At 36.9% G+C, this 26,711-nt stretch overlaps 3 protein-coding genes across 3 annotated transcripts in view; 2 read left to right on the forward strand and 1 right to left on the reverse strand.

Annotated features, from left to right (window-relative positions):
* LOC138713001 (glutamate receptor ionotropic, kainate glr-3-like) overlaps positions 1-7,078 on the reverse strand; it is a 33,852-nt gene extending 26,774 nt beyond the window's left edge. Inside the window, exons 1-3 of the mRNA XM_069844683.1 lie at positions 6,982-7,078; positions 1,950-2,180; positions 1,525-1,857 (exon numbers count right to left, since the gene is read on the reverse strand). Of these exons, the coding sequence (XP_069700784.1) occupies positions 1,525-1,857; positions 1,950-2,180; positions 6,982-7,078 (661 nt within the window). The remainder of the gene's footprint in view (positions 1-1,524; positions 1,858-1,949; positions 2,181-6,981) is intronic.
* The window catches only part of LOC138713337 (zinc finger protein 740-like), a 203,521-nt gene that overhangs the window by 36,247 nt on the left and 140,563 nt on the right, over positions 1-26,711 (forward strand). The window lies entirely within an intron of this gene.
* Positions 1-26,711, forward strand: part of LOC138713334 (leucine-rich repeat-containing protein 15-like) — a 149,249-nt gene that overhangs the window by 28,283 nt on the left and 94,255 nt on the right. The gene's annotated exons all lie outside the window — the stretch shown is intronic.

Raw genomic sequence — 26,711 nt, forward strand, 5'->3', positions numbered from 1 at the left:
TTATTTTTTTCTTGAGTTTGAAACGAGATTTTAATTCTGAATATCAACAATTAATGTTTTATTATTCAATTCTTAATTTACTACGAGGGTTGTTTGAAATATTCACAGTCTCGCATATATATTAAACTAGATTTATTCTGAATCAGTCTTTATTTTCTCAACATAATTTCCCCTGAGATTCACACACTTGGTCCACCGGTGCTGCAATGCTGCTATACCCTTCTTGTACACAGATTTCTCGAGGTCTGCAAAAAAGGCTTCTGCTGCTGTGATAACATCTTCATTTGGTGAAAATTTCATTCCAGTCAAATGAGTTTTGAGATTTAACAAAAGAAACAAGTCAGAGGATGCGAAATCTGGTGAGTAGGGGGTGCGGCAACAATTTGAACCATAGTTCGTGTAGTTTAGCAACCGCGATTGCAGATATGTGAGCAGGTGCATTGTCGTGATGAAACAATACTTTTTTCTCTCGAATTTTCCCTTTCGGTTGCTGCAGGAGACTTGAATAATGTTCTCCAGTTATTGGTCTCTCCTTTTCTAGATAGGCAATCATGATTATCCCCTTAAAAATCCACAAAATGAACACAGGGACATGACTTCTTCAGCCGTATTGAACAGCTTTTGCTTTCTTTGGAGAAGGGGAATCACTGTGCTTCCATTGTTTCGACTGCTGCTTTGTATCTGGTATGCAGTAGTTGATCCAGTTTTCATTAGTGGTCATAAACCGTCTTAAAAATCGTTTTCTCAAATCGAGCCAGACAGTCGCTCGAAATTTGACAGTGAATGTGCTTTCGTTCCGATGTTAACAAAGCGAAACCCACTTTGCGGAGACCTTGGACATGCCCAAGACATTGACTAAGATGTGGCGCACCCGTTCAGTTGAGACACGCATAACCTTGCTAATTTCAAGCACTTTCAGTCTACGAACATTCAACGCTATATCTTGGATTTTTTTTTAATGATTTCTTTACTTTTTTTGTTACTGGACGTCCACTGCGGGGGTTGTCTTCCACTCTCTCTCGACCATGTTTAAATAGTACCGCCCATTTTTTCACAGTCGAAAACGTTGGAGAGGATTTCTCGGTCAGTGTAGCAACGAAGTCAGCTCTAATTTCTGTTGGACTCGTTCCCTTTTTTACGAATTGTTTAATAAATACACGGAGCTCGATATTTTCCAATTTTTTCCAATCTATTCGGCGCACTAACTTCAAAATTAAATTTAACAAAATGTAGTTAACAGAAAAATATTATTTTTTGTGCTTGAACTAATGTAAAATGGCCGCTAATAATGGCGGCATTGTTGACACGTTTTCAATGCCATTTATGTTAGGCCACCTCGTAGGGCTATTGTGTGGTGCAGATTAGTTCATTTAGATTGTTACACTATGTTTATATAAATAGTCCCCTCCAGTATTAAATTTTAAGAGGCAACCACCCTGGTTAGTTGAGCGTGTTCTGCAGTAGGCTTACAATGGAAATGAATGGGAAATAATTTCCAGAGTGCCCTATAATAGATCTCTCTACCTATATTTTCAGTTGAAGCTGCATTCACATCAGAAGTAATGTTCTGTTCCCTTATGAATTTGGCGACAACTAGGTCGGGCATGAAGTCGATTTCTCTCATAGAGAAGAGCTTCTTGATCTCGGTCTCGAAAACATCATCCGGTATCTCGATGGAAGGAATGTAAAAGAACTTCCTGTTGGACCTGTACATGGACCTCGGCGAGTGGGCCACTCTGGCGAATGTCTGCACCATGTACGTAACATCGCTGGTCTGCACGATGAATGACAGACAGCCAGCGTCCATCATCGCCATAATGGAATTGTCCCACGCGTAAGATTCGAACTCAGAATCTTCTGGAAAAAAGATATGCGTATGAAAATTTTCCTTTACGAACATTAGTACGTCAGGTTCAATGTTGACTAACGTGAAGTGAACTCAAGCGTACCTAGTCTGGCCGCACTCTTCATGAAGGACACGGACATCTGGACGTGGAATGTGGGTATGTCCAGCGGATGCATGTAGTTCAGGATGTCGTCGTTGTCCTCCGTTAATATGCCCAGACATTGGGAATCACGAAAGTATCGCAGTGTCACCTCGCGACTCAGTCTTCCTATCGTGGCAGTGGCGCCGCTGGACAGCCCCACGCTGGCTTCAAGGCAGTCTAAAGCAGTCGCCACTGTCAGCAAAATGACCAGCCTGCAGACATAAGTAATGGACCGATTGTTTTAGAGAAGTTAAATTAAGGCATTCAAATAAATTGAAGCGTGTTTCTACACAAGAGCCTTTTGTCAATCATATTCTCTTCGTATGAAGCGACATTCCGAAATTAGTTCAAGAACCAAGATCACAACAACTTTTTCACTGTGGTTCACTCAAAGTGTACCATACGCATCTTTACAGGCGCCCATAATCGGTATCGTGGACATTGAGACCATAAGAATAATAGCAATGTAAAAAAACTCTAAATGCAATTAAATACAATACAATTATATCGGAGACACAGCCATAAGTTTTATGCGTGAATACGTCGCTGATAGAATCGCTGTTAAGGCAAACGTCAGCAGTGACAATCAACATATCTTCTTTCCTGATACCCTGAAAACCAGGTGAATTTTCGCTATGGTGGGACACCTGGGAGTGGTCATTTTGTGTTTATTGAGAGCGAGAGAGAAAGATGGGAGAGAGAGAGAGTAAACATGTTAGTTGTCATAGTAACCATCATGCTCTATCATTTCTGCTTTTATGATACCACGAGAGACAGCAAAGTAAAACCTATTGTTTCAAAATGTTACAATTTTTCTCTCTTATACCAATAGCATAGATATTTCACGTTAAAACGAAAATTAACGGAATAGCGCTAAGAAAATAGGCCTGTTGTTAGAGAAGACTAAAGGGTGCTTCAAAATAAACTGGGAGCGGAAACGACAACGAGAACAGAAATAGTGTTAAAATAAATGTATAAATGTGAGCATTCACAATTAAATACATTTATTTTAACATTTCCTTTCACGCTGTCGTTTCCGTTTCCGGTTTATTTTGAACCAGCCTTAAGTGATTTACCGACACACAATTCTTAGCTGGTGGTGGTTTTGGTGATAATCATGTTTTGATGAGAGATGTCGAAATGGCACATGTTTAATACCGACAAGAAAATATGCAGCATGGATAGAAGTTTTCAGTTATTTATTATGTGTGTATGCGCACGCGCACATACATGCACACGGACACGCACGCGCACACACACACGCCGGGCGATCAAATAGTTTCCGAACTGTTCTGAATGAAACATTGGAAACGAAGAAGTTACCTAGAACAAGGGAAACGCCTGAAATTTATGCTAAATGCATTACTTAGGAGACTGAGATGAGGACTAAACATAAGGCGTATGTGGAGATATTCCAGAACAAATCTCAATAGGTCCTTGACATGTTTCCATAAAATAACGTGTAGGAGCTCAGTTCTTAAAGACAATGTAAGCTATTTGATAGACTGACTCGACAGGTATGGAAACAATGATCTTCAGTGACGCGCATGTATGTGTAAAGGTACAATATTAAATGCAAGTGCAGTTCGGAAATGTATTGATTACAACTTGTATGTATGTATGTATGTATGCATGCATGTTTTACGACGCTTAGGTTACTTAGCGTCTGAATGAGATGAAGATGATAATGCCGGTGAAATGAGTCCCGGGTCCAGCACCGAAAGTTATCAGGCATTTGCTCATATTGGGTTGAGGGAAAACCCCGGAAAAACCTCAACCAGGTAAATTGTCCCGACAGGGAATTGAACCCGGGCCACCTGGTTTCGCGGCCAGACGCGCTAGCCGTTACTCCACAGGTGTGGATTGTGTGTGTGTATGTATATATATATATATATGTATGTAGATTTATTTATTTTTTCTGGTAGAGTTAAGGCCATGAGGCCTTCTCTTCCACACTATCAGAAGTGAAATACACAATGAAACTATGACAAAAATAGTAATATTAATAGTTCTACTTAAATATAAAAATCATTTTCATGCACATTAACAAGCTTACATATAATGAAATATTGACTAAACATGATACATAATTAAGTTATTTAGTGATTTACAATTCATATCCTAATTCTACTTTATGATAGGCCTAAATGTCAATTTTTACAGAGATACAGAATAACCTATAAAAATCGGCTAGCGCTCACAAATCAATTCCATGTAAAAGTGTGCAATTCTTGATTTTTAATTTAATTGATTAACCGTTCGGCAATCCCTGACATGATGAGGTAAGGAGTTCCATAGGCGACAAACTGACACTGTGAAGGAGGATGAACAGAAAGAAGTACGATGACGAGGAATGGATAGTAAGGCCTGATGTTGAATCCGTAACGTTGTAAGATGTATGTATATGTAAGTTATTGTAATCGAATATTTCATGAGATTAATAATAACAAAAATAATGAATAATAATAAAAATAAACTACGCTTGAATTCTATTGTGATGACCTGATGACCTGTTAATTATTCACTTTATTATTTTGGTTAGCAAATTAAATAAACGAACCAAAGAATAATTGAATAAATAAATAAATAAATAAAATGTTATGTATTATTTCGTCATTTGAAAAAAGGGTTAACTATTTATTATTATTATTATTATTATTATTATTATTATTATTATTATTATTATTATTGTGCGCAGTGTGTATAAAATACGAGTAGTACCTAGTATTTTATCTGGCCACGCTTTCAACTGAAGATGTAATTCAGTATCGAAATTATAATGAGCAAGAAATGGTCGACAAATTTTGCCCGGAGCCCTCTGTTAGGGATTGGGTCCTTTTACGTATCATAAATACAAGGAAACAACAGGTTTACTTAGGAAACCATGCTAAGGATTTTAACAGCCTCTATAAAATTCATTGCTGTTGGTTGGGTTTGAACCTTCAGACCACGAACATAGTCGTTAATGATATTACTGCTAGAACACAGCAGACGACAGTATAATGTAATTGTCACTATAGAGTAAATTACGAATGTTTTAAGACAAAATTGTACTAGAATGTCAAGCCGAAATCACGGGAGTAGTTGATACAACGCAGAAATGAATTTGTCGATCTTCTTTAAATGCGATCGGTGGAACAAGTCCAGAATCATGCTTAAGAGGTATGAGGTGAACATTTTAAGCAACATTTGTGAAATTGCGAGTAATGTCAATTTTAATATGAGAAGCAATATAAATTATTAGATCAACATCAATGATAAGTAATTTCGACGCTGTACAGAAAACATAACATCTCATTAACAAAGTCCAATTTTATTGTTCATGATATATGAATTTTGTTTTTGCTTAGAGTGACCTTCAAAATACTCTGGTAAAGTTTGTAGGTTTATATGGATGTTATTGAATATTGTGTGTCTAATTTGTAACGATATTTTTATAATATATTGTACGTATATCTATCTCCGACACTTATTTATATTTTTCACAATATTAATTCAGCTTTGTGTACTCGTTTATAGCAGCAGTATAATTTGATGTTACGTCATCATGATTCATAAGTATTAGATTGGACTCGGCGGCAAGTCGTGTTAGCTCCCTGTTAGGAAAAAGCTACGAGTAAAGTTTGTTCATTACGTTGGCTTGTATAATTTTGTTATTCCGTTTGATATGTATTCAGAAAGATTGTAAATTGTTTGTACTGAAATATTGGGAATTTGTTTGCAGTTGTTTGTTTTGATCCCTTACATATTGCATGCTCACGTCTTCTGGAACATGTCACACGCCTTTGTTAATATTAATGATGAGGGCAGAACCACGCAATGGTCTTCGTCCCGTCATCACTCCTGCTTACTCTTCAATAAATTAAGATTTTGATGTCCACTAAGCAAACAAATCTACACATTGTTACAAAACTGAAACGGACAGCACTGATGAGGACTTCAAGAAATTATAGGCGCTCAATTACAAAATCAATAGCGAAACAATTCTAGGGAATCTAACGAAAACAATGAAATCAATCATTCTTAATCTCTTTTTCTTCATTGTTTTTGTAGTAGTCTTGAACGAAAATATAGCAATTTATTTCTGCGTATTAATATGTTAATTGATTTCACTTTTTCATTACACGAAATACGAGGGAGGATCGAAAAGTAATGCACAACAACTTTTTGTGACAACGTATTTAATAGGTAAGCAAAACGAAATAATGCAGAAAAACTGCAGGTTTTACCTATTTTTCAACACAGGAACAAAGTCTCTCGACACATTTCCCCCATCGTGGCACCAGATTCAGTACACCTCGTTCATTAAACTCCGTTTTCAAGGAGTATAACCATCTGCGCACGACTGATTTCACTTCATCCGAACCAAAGCGTTGGTCTCCTAGGAAAATTTCATTGGTCCGAAGAGGTAAAACTCAGACGGTGCGAGGTCTGGCCTGTAAGGTGGATAACTGGCTCCTCAATGCCTCTGACACTAAGTGGTATTTCAGCAAGAGGAGTAGAATTCTATTTCTACTCCTCTTGTATTTCAGCGATCACTGGTCGATCGGAACGTGCTTCATCGGTAACATTTACTCGGCCCTCTTCGAAGAACCTGCACCACCTGGAGATGTTGCTAGGTCCAGACAATAAGCACCACAAACCTCCAACATTTCCCTGTGGATTTCACTCGGACCTTTTGTTTTGCTCAGAAAAAACTGACTACACTTCGCTGCTCTTCGCAAATAGACGATGTTAGCACACGTCCCATCTTTACTCAGTAGTTACCGCTCGTTCCGCCAGGGTGACACCTAATCGAGCCATTGCTGTCTGTACGCAAGATTCAAACAAACTACTTGCCAACTTTGAATGTCCTAACCAAAATAGTATATTGTAAAGAAATTGTTCTGCGTTACTTTCCGATCCTCCCTAGCATAAACAAAATATTATGATCTGCAAAAGATTTATTTCGAGATTTTACGAAAAAAATATATACATTTTTGACACCTCTGACACAGTGGTGGTGGTGGTGGTGGTGGTGGTGGTGGTGGTGGTGGTGGTGGTGGTGGTAATAGTAGTAGCTCTGAACACATATATACCAGTTTGACCATTGCTATATTATGAAATGGCAAGAGAATAATCATTAGGATCTCCAATGTCGAAAATTATTTTTTTTCGGTAACGACCGCTAGATTGAAGTACTCTTGCAAGCTATTACCACAGTCTAGTATATACAGTCACGAAGCTTGAGTTGTGAGGGTGCTAGGAACAATAGACTGTGCCGGTACTATTTCGCATTGGCGATATTAGCGATCCTAGTGGTTAGCAACTATCTATGGATGCATATTTACTACGTATTGATTTTCGTGACTGTATATACTAGACTGTGCTATTACTCCATGCAATTCCATCAGGGTTATAGCGTGACTTCTTTTGCAGTCGCTAGATGACAGCATGGTGAAATTGATGAAAGTTGTCTTGAAAGTGCATTAGGCTGATCAATTTGTTATAGGCCTATGTGATCAGGGGTCATTAGGAGTTGCTCGTGAACCAATGGACTTACATGAATTCATGTATGTCTATCATTAATTTCTCGTAGGAAAGGTTTCTTTCTTGAACCCCTCTCGGGCGTAATTTCGATTCCCGTTTCGGCTGAATTTCGAGGTTATTCCCAATTGTAAAGTGAATATCAGGTGACTCCATGGCGAATCTTTCGCCTCATTTCGCCAAATGTCACCTCGATATTATCAATTCCATTGATGCTAAATAACATGTTAATTGATAACGTTAAATAATAATGTTAAAAAAGAAGATAATTCCTTTGTCAGTTCCAATTTTAGTGTCTCATTTATCAGTTTATTCTACGTAATGAGAAAATCTTTAATGGTATTTTAATGATATTACTTATAGATTGTGTGCATTGATTTAAAATAAAAATCCATTAACTTTTTACTGACAACTATACTTCATATGCGTAACCCCCAGATGAATTGTCTCGTGGATGTTGAATTAACAAAGTCCTTACAGTAGTTATGAGTAATTGCTGTCTACAGACAGAAAAACAAACGGCATGATCTAACTTTTGTATTATTTTTTGTATGAGAGATACCGAAAACGTGTATTTCTGCAAAAATTTCGAAATAAATTTGTTTGTATTAACGCAATACTTTCTCTTTGTGTCGTTTAAAAATAAATACTTCGTATAAGGGGAAGGTAGGGAAATAATAATTGTTTCTCCCTTTCTTTTCTTGCTTTACTTTCCCTTTTATCAGACTTAACAAACCATTGCTGAAAGAGGAGGAAGATTCCCCTGATCTTACATTAGACATCGCGCAAATGGCTTACGCTAGACATTTCACAAATGGGGGCCTCCCTGGTCATGGAATCGGCATGACGTAGGACCGCCACTGAGGCATCACAGAACAATCACAAGACAACGGATAAGTACCCATCCCGTACACGGAAGATACATTTCTTCAATTTCCTACACCGGGAACCGAACTTGGTTGAGAAGCGCACACACTATCTAAATAGCCGAAATTAAGAATACAAAAACGCGAGTTACTCGAAATTAGCTCTGCATTTTTTCTTCATATTTTCTTACATGAGGTGAATTGATATGGAATAGTATAGGCGGATAATTACATACATCATTTGTGATACAGAATTTTATTATTATTATTATTATTATTATTATTATTATTATTATTATTATTTAAAGAGACTTGTACGAATTACATACTCCGCAAAATTAATACAATACGAGTAGTTTAAAAAAAAAAAAAAAATGTTAATCTAAAGATTAATGTCTAGAACTACTCTTGTAATATGAACATTTCTGGTTTTTTAAAATAACTACACCATTTATGTACTTCATAAAATTTAAGTAATCCCAGCCATTTATTGAAACAAAGCAATATAGAAAGCCTGTATTTGTGTGTGCAAACTTTAGTTTTCTGTGGACTCAGAAATATTTTTTGCCAAATGTAATTTAAAAGACAGGTAGAACAATAAGACTTCAGCCTCGCTTTTCCAAGATTAGCCGCCTTCTTTTTACGCGCGAGGTGATGTTACAAACTCACGTTAGTTTTACAACTTATCTCTGACGGTATGCATTCATAGTAGGCCTACAGCTAATTAGGCCCTACTTAAATGAGTGATATGCGCTTAATCATAATCTCATTGTAAGCAAGTCGCATATAACCACTAAACCACCCCTGACTTTATTAATCAAACATTTTACGAAGAAACTTAAAACAAGTTGTGTTCTTTTTATACAGGATGTAAGGAGTATAAGTGCCTCCCTTTTCACAGTCGTCGGGGAAGTCTACAGGATCAGAAAATATCCATACCACATAGGGTCAAAACTTGATAGTTTTCGCAGAAAAAATTTTTTTCTCGTATTTTATTGGCGTTATACTGCTTATATAGTTAGTACAATTACGAAAACAATTACATCAGTAGGTATATCTAGCAAAGAGTTAATATTAGTTTAAATAAATATTTGTGTTTTGTATTACGTTTTCGTGAAATTAAATGAAATTGCATGCTTAAATTTGTTAATATTCTGGCGTGAGAGACGTGGCAACGTACGTACATGTCAGTTGAGTTCAAGCTCCCTGTCCATAGGTTTACTGCCGAGCGGATGACAGTTCGGTACCAGGTATTCGATAAAAAAAACTTGTCATTCACAGTTTAGGAATATCACATCTTATTAATTGATGGAGAAAGTCGTCGTAATTCAAGTGAGGCAAGAAGATGTACCGTCAATGTTTCCGCAATGAAGGTTATCTAATCGGCGAACTTTTGTACCAATTTCTCAACGATTATTTATTAGAAACTAGGAGTCTCTTACGTCGTTTCGAAAATCACACAAACAGAAATTTCTTTTAAAATGGTACTGCTTTATGGAAGCTCGTGTGATTTTGTGCACTGAACCATTATTGTTTCTTTTTTAAGCTACAATAAAAAATGGACCAATATTGCCAATATTGTTAAATAAAATGGTAATATACCATAAAGTTCTATTAATAAGATTGAAAGTTTGTATTTGCTGTTCGTTTTATGTAAACAACTGTCCGCCCCTGCATTAGAACAGAGCATCTGTTTTGTACCGGTATGTCTGTATCCGTTTGAACTGTACTGAGTACTTGTAAACTCCCTCCTCCCCATCCAATAACGTTGCCAAACGCCTAATATTGTAAACTTTAATAATTAGTTAAATATTGCAATTATAAAAAAATTGTAAGGACATTTTTTCTTCCTTAGACATGACTAATCATCAGTTAATATAATGACACTTATACCCCTTACACCCTGTACATTAGGACAGATATAATGTACCATTTCAAGTAAGATTAAGTGAAGGACCGAAGCACCATTAAATAAAATCGAAAACTGCTATTGGCTGGTTTAAAGCACCTCTTAATTTCGCAGCTATTGTATAGCTACCTAAGCATAACATTTTCACCATAGACACATGTAGAAATAAGTCAACATAGAATTATCCATGGAACGAACAAGCCCACCAATACCTACTTTTTAAGCCCGAACAGTCATTATAGTTACCATATATACTTACTTATTATTTGTGAAAGTAGTATTTCTTTGGAACATTTCAAAGAACCTTAATTTTCTCATTAGTACCACAGAAGGTAGGCTACGTAGTATCTGTTCCCAAGTGCAACCAAGCTCGTTTCTTGAACAAGTGGGTAAGTAAATAAACATCACCACGACTGCAACGCTTTGTTTACAATCGCAGGTTTGTTTACGACCTCGCCAGGGTGGTAAGATGTATTTTATTTACCAAGTGAAATTCTCTGCAAGAGATATTCTTGTGCCTAAAATCCTGCCTTAATTCTAGATAAATGCCTAAACTAAATCTCTTGTACTAATTAATGATGGTGAATTTTAAAGCACTACGTACTATTTTGTTTTTACGGTAGAAATGGTATCCATTTTGCAAAACCAAATTATTAAACATGGTTGTGACGTATTTACTCCATTGTACTGTTTAACAGGGTGATATTACAAACATTGCGTGACCTTCTTGTTTTCCTGAAAGTAGGTTCTGTAAACAGAAACATATGCGTCACCGAGCATCTTATTAGCAGTCAATGAATCTTAGATTGGAAGCTACGAGTAGAATCTTACGCGGTTTAAGATACTAATCATATTTTAAAAGAATACTTGATGGGAATCTATACAGGTTGAAAAATATTTTTCTTGCTTAAGTTTATTTTTGTCAACAGTAATCTCACTAGACGTTTTGATTTATCTAGAGAAAATCAAAACTCGAGTGGGATTTAATTGACTATTACACGATTAGAAGAAAGTATATAAAGATTAGAAGTAACGAAGTACTCCAATACAATAAAATATTAATTGACTTACGAAAATACAACTGTCTTCAAATGTATTATTGTACCATCTCAACATTACAAATATTACGCTAGATGCATGCTAGATGGCAGTAGTGAGCAATGCCTTCTCGTCGAGAAGTTCTCGATCTATTATACACGATGGCAATGTTACTAGTCAAGAAGGCTTTGTTGATTCAGTTTCATTTTTATTAAAATACAACATTCCACTTCAATTATCCGAATCCCAGTAATCAACGTCACTTGACAGATGATTTTCAATAAATCTTAATATTAAACAATCTCTGATACGTGACTATCCATAATATCATATAGCAGAAGCTATAACATAACCTAACTAATATACACAAGTGTTAGAAAAGTTTTAATTAACGACGATGACATAAAAAATAAACATGAATAATTTTAAAAGGAATAATTATATGTACAATTTTCAAATTTGAATGTGGTTAGTGGTTCAATTGATGTTATATTGGACGTGTGCGTAATAGAAGTGGAACTCATTGATTTAGGCCTACATGGTGTATTCAACTTATTCAGAATTTCCGAATGAATAATTTTAAAAGGAATAATTATTGAATGTACAATTTTCAAATTTGAATGTGGTTGGTGGTTTAATTGATGTTATATTGGACGTGTGCGTAATAGAAGTGAAACTCGTTGATTTAGGCCTACATGGTGTATTCAACTTATTCAGGATTTCCGAATGGTGCTCTTCATTTATTTGTAAATCGGATTTCAGAAGATGCATAGGTATGATCAGTGATTATTATTATTAATTCTTGTTCTTGAATGCCAATGCGAGTCATATTTGAAACTGCTGTGCATCGACTGGAGTGGTTTGTAATTATATATATATATATATATATATATATATATATATATATATATATATATATATTTTGACGTCCAGACCAGCGCAGTTTCAAATTTGGCAAACAAATAAACAAATGCTAGGGACGTGATAAAACTAAACAAATGCTAGGGACGCGATAAAATTGTGCGATAAGCAGTCATGATTGGTTGAAATACGTCCTTTCGTACCGTTTTATTGGTCAAAAGTAGTGTGACGTAGTAAGAGTGTAATAGTCAGTGTAATACATATTGTACTGGTAATAGAAAAAGAATAGAACTGGAGGCGGGTTAAGTTAATTCAGAGAGCCTTAGCCCCAATGGACTTAATTTTACGAACTTTAATACCGTATGGGCTGAGTTAAACAACCTGAAACCTTAGTTATTTTCAGAAGCTCACTCACAACCACTTTTGTAGTATTTTCTGCTTCGGAATATTATACCAAAATAATACCTTCTGCGTTTTCCACTATGGCTGAGAGGTTTGCGCGTGCGTTTCCCAACCAAGCGGTCCTTAGTTCTATTCACGACGTGGGTGGAAATTTATCTCCATTCCACCAGACTGAACGTTTGTTCCTCCCTTGTCCTGTGACGTCTCTTCGATGGCACTACGGTCATAGGTGGTCCACCATGTGGGACAGTCTAATGTTGGTTCAAATAAAAAGTCAATACTTCTAGAATAAAATAAAAAAATGATGCTGTACTTCAGGCCACTCTGAGAGCGTAGGTTCTCTCGCTACAGTTGGTGCTGTACGTAGATACTATTGCTAACTGCTCTCTTTACAATACGAGCTTCTCACCCCTCCTGTACTGCTTCAAGAAACAAGAAGAAGATATACCTTCTGAAGCTTTTAATGATTTCGTTAAATTACAGTTTGCCAGATGTCTCTCCTTTGCATTAAGTCTAAGACTGAAATGTCTGTAAGACAATGGTGGGCATTCCTGCTGCGGTGACGTCAGACCTCAGCGAAACATCAACCTTACCCCCTACCTTCCCCTTCCCCCACTCCATGAAAATACTGCGCGTGTACGTGGCGGATTATACTGGACTGCTGTACTTCGGAGCTTCATTAGTGATACAATGTCTTTCGCAGAATCATATGAATCGAGAGGATATCACACTTACAAGAAAGGCGGTTCTTTCATTTCTCATGTTTAGGATAAGTTACAAATCAAAATAGATCACCTGTTATATTAGTTCAAAGAACACAGAGTCGGTGATTTTCAAAAGATGGAGAAAGATTTCAATATTTTTGCCACTCCTTTTTATGTTTAAATTGAAAATGTTATTCCAGAATTGCAGTTATAGGTACTGGATTTGCAGAATGATGGCTTATTGAAAGCAGAATGTGAAGGTTTACTGGGGGCTATAATTTTTTAAAAGATGTCCAGTACTACATATCGACTGCTTAGACAGTTTGCTTAACAAATAATGAGTACCGTCATTTTCCATAAATATGGTCCTGGAACATAACTATTGTCCACGATACAACTATTCAAATTTTGTACTCCATAACGTAGTACCTCGTTTATCTATATTCCTGCTGTACTGTAGTTTGAATTCAAGTCACTGCAGCTATCTACGAACGGTCTATGTTACTTCTATAATGTTCTTTGAATGGTTGTATCGTGGACCATAGTTGTTTTCCAGGACCATAGTTATGGGAAATGACGGTATGTATTCATCAACCTACCAGTGCGAACAGCTGTTTTCTAAAATGAAATTTATAAAGTCCAGCCACAGATCCCGCTTAAGCGATGCTCATCTCCTTGCGCAACTGAAAATAGCATGCACAGATATAAATTCCAATTTCGAAGAAATTGCTTTGAAAAATGATTAATTAAATATCACGTGAATGGACTATTCCAATTACATATGGTAGGTAGGAGTGTAGTGGCGCAACTGTCTGTAAATCCGTCACTGCACTGTAGTTGCCATTTAAATCCTGTCTTGTGGGTTGCGTTCATTTTGCCCACCACTGCTGTAAGAGAATTGTCATATTTTAATGATACTTTAGCCCATTAGTAAGTTCACTACAGTCCTTAGTCGATCTTAAAATCTGATTATATTAAGTGATAATATTTGAGAGAGTTAGTAATCCTTAAAACGCAATGAGACGAAATTGACTGAATGTTGACATTATGAAACTGATAACGAGCAAAGAAGAATGTCAACTATTCAACTATTTTAAAGACATTAAAATATAGGATTGTTCAAAAGTCATGAAATATTTTAAAGTCCTTTTGACTTTTTTAAGAGAAGGTTTATAGAAAAATAATAACACAGTTTATACATAAAAGAGTAAGGTTTATTCAGGTATAAACTAATTCCTGAGAATACGCCACACTAATGAGCTCACCTCAAATTAACTCACACTATGTTCTACATTCTTAAATGTTGTCTAATATCCTGGACTTCTTGTAAAACCATTGCAATGTACACGTAGTTTCCTACGGACTTCGGTTTATCAAAACATTTTTGTCAACCATGGAACTGGTCTCAAATTTTTTTAATAAACTGTACAATGACGACACTGTGATGGAACTATTTTTATTACATTCATAGCAATACTGAATAAGGCTGTCACTTATATAGAGATGCAAAGCCACTTTTATTGTATTTATTTATCACAACAGATGAGATAACGAGATTCAAAGAAGAATCGGAAACGTATGGAAGAGATTTTGGAGCCTCAGTTTCATTCTGACAGACAAGACTTACAATTTAAAATTAAGAAGTGGAGTCATGAACAGCTGCATCCTTCCAGTTCTTCTATACGGAGCACAGACATGGTCTCTAACGGAAAGCGAGCGAGGCATGCTGAGAAAGTACCAAAGGAGAATGGAGAGGAAGATGCTGAACATCACTCAGACACAGACTACGTAACGAAGACATAAGGAGCCAAACACATCTCAAAAAAGCAGCAGAGACGGCCGACAAGCTGAAAAAGAAATGGGCAGGACACGTGATGCGACTCAACGAGAACCGGTGGACACACATACTTACGACATGGGACCCAAGGATCGGCAAACGCAATGCTGGAAGAGAGAAGACAAGGTGGGCGGACGAACTTAGATCAAGATTCGGCCATCTATGGTCAAGAACAGCGAAAGACCGACAACAATGGAAGCTCATCACAAAGTGACTTACCACCCAAACAGTGACTAGTGACTAGGACATTGTATAGTATAGTATTGTATTGTGTTGTATTTATAACATTCCATGGTATTCACACATTGCTTTACAGGTAGAATATGGTAAAAGTCAAAAAACTTAATACTATTATAAAGTCTTAATTTATAGTCACAGTCTAGATGAAATATATACAGATGAGATTTACAATATGCAGGGGGTTTCAAAAATACGGTGCATAATTTCAGGTATGTATTTCCCACATGTAGACCATCAAAATAGTTCATTACAACATGTGTCCGGAAATGCTTCATTTCCAAGTTATGGCCTTCACAACTTCGAAATTCACCGGAACGTTTTTCTTTACGCAGGTCGTTGTCATTACAGAAGATATTCAAAATGTCCACCTCCTGCTTGAATACAGACCTCACATCGATGTCTCATTGACCTGCGAACACGATCCCAAACTCCAGGAATATTGCGTATGTCCTCAGAACATGCCACAATTCGATTCCGAAGGGATTCCAAATCAGGCACCGGAGACGAATAAACCAATGATTTTAAATGGCCCCACAAGTAGAAATCGAGAGGGTTCAGATCAGGTGAGCGTGGAGGCCAAGCAATTGGGCCACCTCTACCTATCCATCGATCAGGAAACCTTCGATCCAAGTACCGGCGAGCCGTACGACTGAAGTGTGCAGGAGCGCCATCATGCAAGAAGTGAATGTGTTGACGATTGATCGGTGGAGTGTCTTCTAAAACATCAGGTATGGTGTTTTCCAGGAAGTTTGTGTACGCCTGCCCCGTAAGTCTGTTTACAAGTACATGGGGTCCAACTAATCGATCACCAATGATACCGGCCCACATGTTGAGGGAGAACCGCACCTGGTGATGAGATGGAATAGTTGCACGTGGGTTTTCATACGCCCATACATGCTGATTGTGGAAATTTGTTATGCCATCTCGTGTGAACTGTGCTTCATCTGTAAATAATACTAAGGCAGGAAAGTTCGGATTTACACCACACTGCTGCAAGAACCACTGACAGAACCTAACTCGTGCAGGATAATCTGCAAATGTACACGTTGCAAATGATAAGGATACAATTGATACTCTTTCAACAGTCTCCAGACAGTCGTATGAGGAACATTGACTTGCAACGCTACCCTTCGTGTGCTGATAGGAGGAGTCATGTTCACAGCCTCCAGAATCTCCTCCTGTACTTCTGGAGTTGTAGATCTTGGTCGTCCCCTTCCCAAACCAGGAGAGTTAAATTTTCCGTACTCGCACAGACGGTAATGGAGACGTACAAATGTCTTCCGATCTGGACATTGTCGCTGTGGGTACCTCTCCTGGTACAAACGACGAGCCAGCGCAGCATTGCCGTCCGCCTTACTGTACATGAAGTGTATCTCTGCCAGCTCTTGATTTGAATACATGTTGCACAGTCTAACGCCTACACAACACTGAATGTAACGTTCGCCTCGGAATGAACTGTCAGAGTGCCCTCTTAATGTCTCCTTTGACGGCAACGACCTGCGGAAAGAAAAACGTTGCGGTGAATTTCAATGTTGTGAAGGCCATAATTCGGAAATAAAGCATTTCCGGACACATGTTGCAATGAACTATTTTGATTGTCTACTTGTGGGAAATACATACCTGAAATTATGCCCCGTATTTTTTAAACACCCTGTAGTCTACTAGTAAAACGCAAAGTTTTAGTATCAATTTCATGAAGTGTTATTGAATGTCGTGAATTCACCTACAGAATAGAAGGCGTGAGAAATTGGGTACTTCTTTAATTTGGCCCTAAATAATCATATGTTTTGAGTTTCATTTTTTATATCGATAGGGAGGCTATTAAAATTTTTACTGCCATATAACGCACTCCTTTTTGATAGCACGATAAACTTCCCGATGGAGTATGAGTCATTTTTTATGTGTATTTATGCTATGAACTGTTGAATTAGTTACAAAGTTTTCACGATTACATACGAGGAAGATTATTAATAAAAATATAAATTGACAGTTTTTTGAAAATAGTCCTACACGATTCCCTAGATTTGGCACCTACCATTATTCTAATTACTCCTTTTTGTAATAGAAATATACTGTTACTATCTGTGGAATTTCCCCAGAATATTATTCCAAAACTCATTATCGAGTGGAAGAATGCAAAGTATATTGTTTTTAAGGTATTGATATTTACTATCTTTTGCATAGATCTAATAGCAAAACAAGCTGAATTTAGTTTGGGGGTAATTTCTTTAATATGATTTTTCCAATTTAACACATTATCGATTTTTAAGCCAATAAATTTGGTTGTCGTTATTTCTAATAGGGATCTATTGTTAATTATTGCGCTAGAAATTTGCGAGGTTGAATTTGCACAGGATTTAAATTGAATTATGTTAATTTTGTTACAGTTTAATACCAATTTCACTGAGAACCAGTCACATATTTTGAAGAGAATTTCCTCTGTTGAAGATTGGAATGTGTTGGAGTTATTGACTGTAATTACTATACTTGTGTCATCTGCAAATAATATGGGATGACCTACATCTCTTATTAGGGGGAAAGATCATTTATAAACACTAGACATTAAAATTGTGACCATCATTCCCGGAGTAGCTAACCGGGAACTGCTTGACAAGTCATCCTGCATAGTCAGGAGGCCCTTTCCCTTCATGGGACGTGGCTAATCCTAATTCTAACGCCGCTCATATTGGCGTGTATTATTTGCGCTTATGCTTACTATTTATTTTGACATTATGATGAAGAATCCTTTTCTCAGGTCGAGGCATCCATTAGATCGGATTCTATTAGCCCAGTATGTTAGAATGACGTATGACTCAGAGTATGGAAATAGGCAGGATGGATGGTGATGGTGATGATGACGGCGAAATGAACCAGAATCTGGAGCCGAAAATTACCCAACATTTGTTCTTAATCGGTTGAGGAAAAATCCCAGAGAAAAGCTCTACAAGGCAACTTGTCCCAACTAGGATTCGATCTCGGACTCGCTAGTTTCATAGATATACTGACCACTATTCCAAAGGCAATACTACTATTTTCTGGTATGACTTTACAAAAAAAAAGTGATAATTGAGTGAAATATTCTACTGTTCGCGATTTTTATTGAGCATTGTTAGGATTGGAAGGAATTTTTATATTTGAAAGAAAATTTGATATTATTTTCATTTCTATCTTTATAGGCCTACTTCCGCATTCAAATTTAATAATTGCTTCCTCATTTCATGAGTCTCGAGACAACAATGCAATTGATAGTCGAAACGAACACACATCAATAAGATGCCAGTGACTTGTTTGACATTGTAATGAAATTCAATTACAGAGAATTGGATGCATTTCAAAATTGTTACAGTTAAGTACTTTAGGATTAGACTATGTTAAATTAATTGACTTTAATTAATTATGTCACCATATTACAGGAAAATGTGATCAGATTTCTCGAATGTTAAGCGCAGAAACATTTTACGTTAAAGGCTTGGTTTTTCTGAACCAACGCATGCGACGTGCGAGGCCCACCTCGCACAAATCCGGACTAGGCCTATACGAGAGATAGTGAGTGGTTTCTATAACTGCGAGGTGCGCAGACCTCTCATCGGAGCCATAGAAACCACTCACTACTATCTCTCGTGAAGTCCGGATTGTGCAAGGCTGGACTTGCACCTCGCACGTCGCATGCGTCGGTTCAGAAAGCTTTACAAAACACTAACTCACTCGAGAATAGTTTGAATTGATCTTTATTTCATTTACGAAAGAAATAACAGTGAAATAATTGAAACAGAAGTAATTTTTTTCATTTATCCTGCATCAGTGTCTAATTGAAGCCTTATAAAAATGTCCTAATTACCTTCTATTTCGCTCTTTAGACTTCAAAGCAACGGTCGTCAACTCAGTGCACTCTCGGGCTAGCGTCTCTTACCCGCAGGTCTCTTACAGCACCAGCGTGCATTCCTGGCTGCTGGCCGGTATGCTCTCTACCTCTTCCTGCTGCACGACGCGACGGGGCAAATCATGTTGCTCCGCTTACCGTTTACCCACTTTAGCGAGTGCTGATTACCACTGATGTAAAGGGATTAAGCTATTAAATTTGAACAAATATATTTGTGACTGCTAGTCTGATTACAGTAGATGAGGAGGGTCAATTAATAGGTGGAAATGCTGTAGAAGAACCAACACCGTATAAATGATGGCAACCACAATATAATTAATAGCGAAAATCGTGAATTCGTACTGTGCAATCATGTTCTCTAGCATGAAGCATAAATATGACGTCCGACAGAGAGGAAACGGTAGGCTATATGGTAACTTAAAATGGGGAGAATTTTTTTTAATATGCCCGTATTACGAAACTATAGCTTGAGAAATGAGGAAATGACAAATAGAACAAAGATCAAGGAAGCCGTGTCTGTGGGCCGGTTTCGATCCCCTGCCAGGTCGTGGTGGAAAAAGCAGACGTGTTAGAGGCAGTGGCGGCTGATTGACTGAGGCAAGTGAGGCCAGGCCTGAGTCGCTTGGATTATTGAAATCAAATTTTGTGTTTTCATATAATATATTAGTCATTTGAATGAAACATATATCGCTTTAGAAGTATTTGAGAACTTTGTGATGGATATAGACCTGTTTTGCAATAAAATTTGTTCCTGAGGCCAGGATCGTTCTTGCCGGGTCTGGCTGCTGCATTTCGCATGTTTTCGCGGACTTTGAGGTTGCACTTGAAACGGTGTAGTTGAGGCACAATTCGGCTGGCCTCGTGGCTTGTTCAGCATTCACTCCTCCCATCCATGGATCTTATCTCGAGGGTAGAATGGGGTGGGTATAGCAGTGGTGACTTGTTTTTCTAAATAGGCCATAAATAACATAAAATTCCCGCTGTTTAGCAGACAGAGACCCAGATTGTTCTCTCCCCTTATGTCTTAGATTATGACTTAAGCGAGGGTGTTGTACTATTGTACATCGTAGTACAGTAGTGAGTGTGGTTCAATGTTGTTATGTGTTTCGGGAAAATATAAATAGAAATAGATGCGAGAAATAATGATGATGTAGGCCTAGTTAATCCATTGTTAGTGTGTCCTTTTTCGAGAAGAAATGATATTGAAAGAAAGGAAGTTTTAAATAAAGATATAGCCTACCGAGATGCCTACGCCATCGCTGACAATTTTTCTGGCGGATAATCTTAAAACGCGAGTTTCTATTGCATAGTGGTATGGGCAACATAAATGGTTAAGTAGTAATGTGGTGCAAAGCAATCTTAAATAAAAAATAAACCTAGTTTGTTGCTACCAAAGGAAAAAATAAAAAGAAAAGAAAGGAAGGAAGAACAATGTGTCTGCTGAGAGCTTCAGCGATCTGAAAAATATTTCCAGAGGAAATTCACCATATACTTCTTCAGCTGAGCATAATATGGATTGTTTCATCACACTCACACAATCACTGAAACAAACTCACAGCATAACAATTTATTTGGCGAGTGACAGTATTATTTTTAATTAATGAAAAAATAATAATACAGTAATAATTATATTAATAATATAATAATAATAATTATCATGAATAAACATTTCCTATCGGAGGCACTTAAACTAGTTGCATCTGGCCTCACCGAGGATTTCGATCACCGACCGCTACTGGTTAGAGGGTTTTTCTCGGGGTACTTCCCTTTTCCTCTGTCATTCCACCGGACATTCTTCGCCTCCCTTTCATTTCATCTATCATCTGCAATAGTAAAAGTAGGCTGAGGTAAAGTCTTTGGATAGTACGGGTTTCCGATACTGATATAGGAAGGGCTTGGGGTTCCTTGCCCCTGGGACTTATCAGGCTACTCGAATGCGGATGAGATCTATCAGGAACTGAGACACGATGGCTTACCTGTCAACATCGGATTCACGTATGTCATTTGTGGGACTTGGACAATCATATATATATATATATATATATATATATATATATATATATATATATATATATATATAGGGACATAATGCATGTTGTCCCGGGTTCAGTTCTTGAAAAGGAAAGCCATTACAAAGAAGAGATACCCGAGAAGTGGAAGAGTAGACCAGCGGTTCTCAACCTTTTTAATGAAGTACCACTACTTTTAACTTAGGAAATTTGCTGTACCACTAACCCAATTTATTTTGAGAAAACGTCATGTGTCGCTCCCGAGTCAGAACAAGCGTTTCTGTGCTCCAATGTCAATAATTTATTGCTTCATTTAGACGCGTTTAATTAAGAAACGGTTGTCTTTGAATTTATTCAATGGAGTGTACCACAAAAGTACAGAAAACGTATCTATATATTTTTGTATTTATGATAATTCATATTTTATTTAAAGTTCTAAGAACCACCCAACAATGGCTTGCGTACCAGATGATATACGTAGCGTACCGTATGTTGAAAACCGCTGGACTAGACCCTTATAAATAGGCTACGGAAATCTGCTTGTTTAAATGTAATAGGTATTTCTCTTGCACGAATTTATTATAACTAATTTAATTATCCTTCTGATTGAGGTTCTGGCTGACATGTACAGATACGGAATTAAAATTTGGAGCGAGTCCTGGAAGTCCACCTGTAGGGCTATATAGGTATCAATTTCGCACAACTCTCCACAAGTAGCATATATTATACAGGGGCTTTTGTTTACTGTACATGCGCAGTGTGTTGTAAGCGAAACTTACACATTAAGGGAGCTCCAAATTTTATTTCTTTATCTGTACAACGAGGACGTAATAGTTGAGCGACTCAAGTTTTTTCAAGTCCAAGAATGCCACACTGCGCATGCTCCGAGCCGAAAGTTTTCGGTCATAGTTGACGAGATATTAGCTTCGCTTTTCTGTTTAAATATTATATTTCTATACTGAGAAGGAATTAAAACTATAGCCCACCTTAGGTGGCCAGGCGGACAGGAATCGGGTATGCCCTGGGCAGGCGTTGCTCTTAGGCCGGTTACACACTACAGCGAGAGCTATAATGTGTGGACACCGCTTACCTTAGTCTAACGTCTTCACACTACAACGAGAAATATGTTGCTACACAGTGGAGCCATCTCTGTATATATAATTATAACACGAATTTTATTACGTCATATGGAAGGCAGTTTGATCAAAGACCTTGGATATATTACATTACAAGGTCTTTGGGTTTGATATGCGCTCATAGAAATAAAGTTACATCAATTTGAACTCCTAACTTTCTATTAATTATTAAATTTCATTCACGTAATATAAATTTTATAGGCTACAATTACGTTAGTTACCTGTGCGAGTGGAAAACGCGTAGTATGTTTTCAGAAAATCGCTAGCGATGCCTTATTTCGAGCGTTACTCCGTGCTAAAAGTAAGCCTTTTCCATAGCTCGACAAACATATTACATATTTCTCGCTGAAGTGTGTTATGGAACTTAACATGAGGCAAGAAGAGTTCAGTGGCGGCCATTCAGTCGCTAATCTCCTAGAGCAGTGTTCTTAACCTGGGAGGTCCTTAGATGGACTTCAGGGATCCGTGAAAGTCACATAAAAATTAACATGTTTATTCACTATATGATTTCAACGTAAAAAGCAGAAACGTATCTAAAATTGTTTCTCAATTTTTTTCCATTTTTCTAGGTAGAAGTCGATAGTTTTCACCAGATTATCGGTCCGTGACTAAAATATTAAAAACCACTGTCCCATTGGGATTGAAAATATTATTTTATCACTTTATTTTAATATTATGACTTTTAAAATTAGAAATTATAATATATTTAAATTATCCAAGCAACAAAAGTTTTGTTTTATGCATTTTATTTTATGTTTTTGACGATAGCATTTAATTACTTCATTTAAATTTGTCTTTTTAAATCGGAGAGTTGTTTTCACAATATTTACATTATCTACACAACGAAATGTTATTACGATTTTGCTTAATGTAGGCATATTTCCATATATACAGTATGTTTTCTTTTGTGTGTTTTGCAATAAGCAGAGAAATGTCTGAAACAATACCTTACTTTCCTAAAACAACTTGCCTCATTCACGACGGATTGCTTTAAATTTTCTATCAGTTGCATACGCTCATCTCCAACAGTATTATATGTTTGAGCATGCCTGGTGCTCTAATGTGGCTCAACGTTATATATTTTTTTATTATAACAGAATGTCCACATACTAAGCTTTTGTCACGTTCGCCAGTTTGAACAGAAAGATACCGTTTCTCTCATTAGGAATCATGAATAACTTAAAATGTAGTGCCGGTACTTGTTCTGTTCCCTTTGTAAAAAGTTCTCTTATTGAACACAAAACACTTGTCTACAGTGGTCTCATATCTAGATAATTATTCTGCGTTCAATTTGTACTTCAGCAACTAATACTTTTTGTTTTTATATTATACAATAAATTGCCCAGTCTTTGTTAATCAGGTAATGTTATAGAGCTTTGATTTTATTGTAACTGTAAATTTAATACTAATTGTGACTTAAATTTAAATTGTATTCTTGATATTGTAGTTGTAATCCTCTGATAGAGATAAGAGAAGATCCTTGTCTATGCGATGCATTGTAATGTATTAGGTGACTACCTGATGGCGTGCTAACACCGTATAATGGAGTCCAACATATAATCTTTTCGCTGTAAGAAAACTCCTAATGAAAACAATAGCACGTGACTGAAGTGAGGCTTCATTGGCCACTGTTTGGCGCCACAGATTCTCAGTGTGTTCTCGCCCGCTGTTGTACATTTGTTTCATGTTAAACATTTCCCGTTACTCGTCAAGTAGGTCTAACCTCACTACTATGCATTCGTTTGCTTAGGAAACATTTATTTTATAATTACTGTAATTACATTATTTTTAAGTCTTATGTCTTCACAATGGACAGTTGAGGATGCAAAAGCCATATTTCAATACCACGTGCTTACGTGAACAACTATGAGCTCAAGTGAGTAGTGACGCCAGCTTGTTACAAGAACAGACTACCTCCGAATTACTGTTGGTATTCATCCGCGTTCATAATATTCATATTCTTTATTTGCCTGAAGGTACATAACAAAATATAAACGTAGCTTTTCTTTTACATAGCGTTTTACATATGAGTAAAGTTAAATGTTTCATCGTATTTAACAACTAGAATTCAATGTTTTATTTTCAAATAATACAATATTGTGGTTTCCAAATACGAACTATATTTTCCTGCGTCATGTGAGTGTTTCGACCGGGAGCCAATCACGGATATGACAGCAACGTGCTTATGTTTACATTAGGATTTTTCTTACAGCGAAAACAGTATAGTATGTTCGTTTAATGCTGAGTTGAGAAAAGATCAAGATATGCAGAGAAGATGAGTTTCGCACCGGTTTTTAAGTCGGGGAAAGAATAATAATTATCTCAAATGCGTTAAAATTAATTTATAGGTGTCAGTGGTTTCCATGGAATTGTTTAAAAATCATGAACATAAGCTAAGGCTAAAGTACATTGAGGTCAGCAAAAGAATATGTTCACGCTTATGTCACTTTCCGTGACTTCGGAAGCGAGCATGGTAGCATTGCCAGCATCAATATGAAAGACCATTTATGTGTTTCGAGGAGGTCACGCATACACCAGGCGTCTGCATGTCCAGCTCTTGCTTAAAAATGAAGTGCCTCTAACTGAACGCCCAGGCTAACATTGCATGTGTATTCATTGTGCTAGTTTCCTAAATGAAAACAAGTAGGCCTATTAAGACTGTGATCATGGACATGAGTTGAAATCGTCTTAATTGGGAAACAGGAGTTAAAAGAATGCCAGTCTGAAAATAATACTTAAACGAATGCCGTCCCGGAAGCAACAGTTAAAAAAGGATGTCGTCCTGGAAGCGAAACATGAGGAGATGCAATTAAGTTTACACAATTTTAAAGTACAGCTTTTTGAGCATTTTCCGGAAGAAACTGAAAACAATTGCGACAATCATATATAGATACTGAATCCGTTTTTCAACTAGCTGAAATTAAAAAATAAAAGTTCAAAAGACTGATTCAAATGTGTACCAGTAGTGGCAAAAAAAAAAAAAAAAAAAAAAAAAAAAAAAAAAAAAAAAAACCGGACCGGCCCTTGTAGCCGATTTCAGAGCGTTGTTCACTCCAGAGCACGATAGACTGGTAACTTAGATTTTCGTGGTTCGAATCCTGCCTGGGAAGGAAATGTTTTTTGTTCCTTATTCAAATTTATTCCCAATGCTTTTCGATTGTAGCGATATTTTACTATTTAATTAACTTATTATTCCCAGAACATGAATTTTACCAGCAATCGCTGGTTCACGTTCGCTATGGCCGTACTTCATCTTTCCTATTTGAATGCTGAGGTAGAACTCCTGTTCAGCCAGTCTAACTTAATGAAACTAAAACTACGCGATAGAATTCATATCAAAACAGCTAGCTAGTACTATACCTGACGCCAGGACACCTTGAGGATTGCGGGAAAAACGAATTACAAATACCAAATGTTCTGAAAGTGTTCTGCGGACGACTGGAAATACTGATACGTGTTTATGTTCCACTTCCGGCCTATATGAATCCTTGACTTCCACGCCAGCAGCTACAATAGAAGAGGACAATATGGATTATTTATATCTGTAAAAGTTACGATACATGTTTGCTATTATTAATCTTATTCATTTCTTTAGATACGCCTTTTTTTTTACTTGTAAATTGAATTTAGCGACTTTTTAGCGACATTCAACATCTTATTTGGTGACTTTGATGTGACAATTGTTGGCAACACTGTCCGGAGCGGAATAATGGCGAATTAAACATGCGACAACTAATCACGGTTTCGTAGCCAAATGATGTTGACGGTGCATCGGTTAATATTCTTATTAGTTAACCGTGGGTATCTAACCGAGATTGATGCACTCGGCCATAGGTCTTTTAAATAACTTTCCCTTGGCATTAAAATTAAACCTTTATTGAAATAATATTGTACGTAGGCCTACATTATTTACTTACAGAATTCAAAGACTGGAAAAGCTGCAATCAATTTGGGTGGTAGAACGTACACGTACTTTTAGTACTATACTAGAATGGGAATTATCTTTCTCGTCACGTTTCTTTTCCTATGAAATTATATCCTACGCAACTGCTTCCTGTAGAAATGTTTAAGCGTGACGTCACATGCTTGCAGTTGTTATTTCTTCATGCTTTCAGCATAGCAGTGTGTAAGATAAACAAAAATGGTCCTAACTCCTAAACCGAAAGAGATGAATCAAAATGGACTGCATTTTTTAAAAGATCGCATTTATTTAATTCATAAAATTTAGCCATAACAAGTGGTTGAAAGTCTGTAAAATTAGGGAAATATTACGTGGTTTTTGTGTTATTCTTTCAACCATGGGCACTTTTACTTT

This window comes from Periplaneta americana, chromosome 14 (assembly GCF_040183065.1).
Source record: "Periplaneta americana isolate PAMFEO1 chromosome 14, P.americana_PAMFEO1_priV1, whole genome shotgun sequence".
Taxonomy (NCBI): domain Eukaryota; kingdom Metazoa; phylum Arthropoda; class Insecta; order Blattodea; family Blattidae; genus Periplaneta; species Periplaneta americana.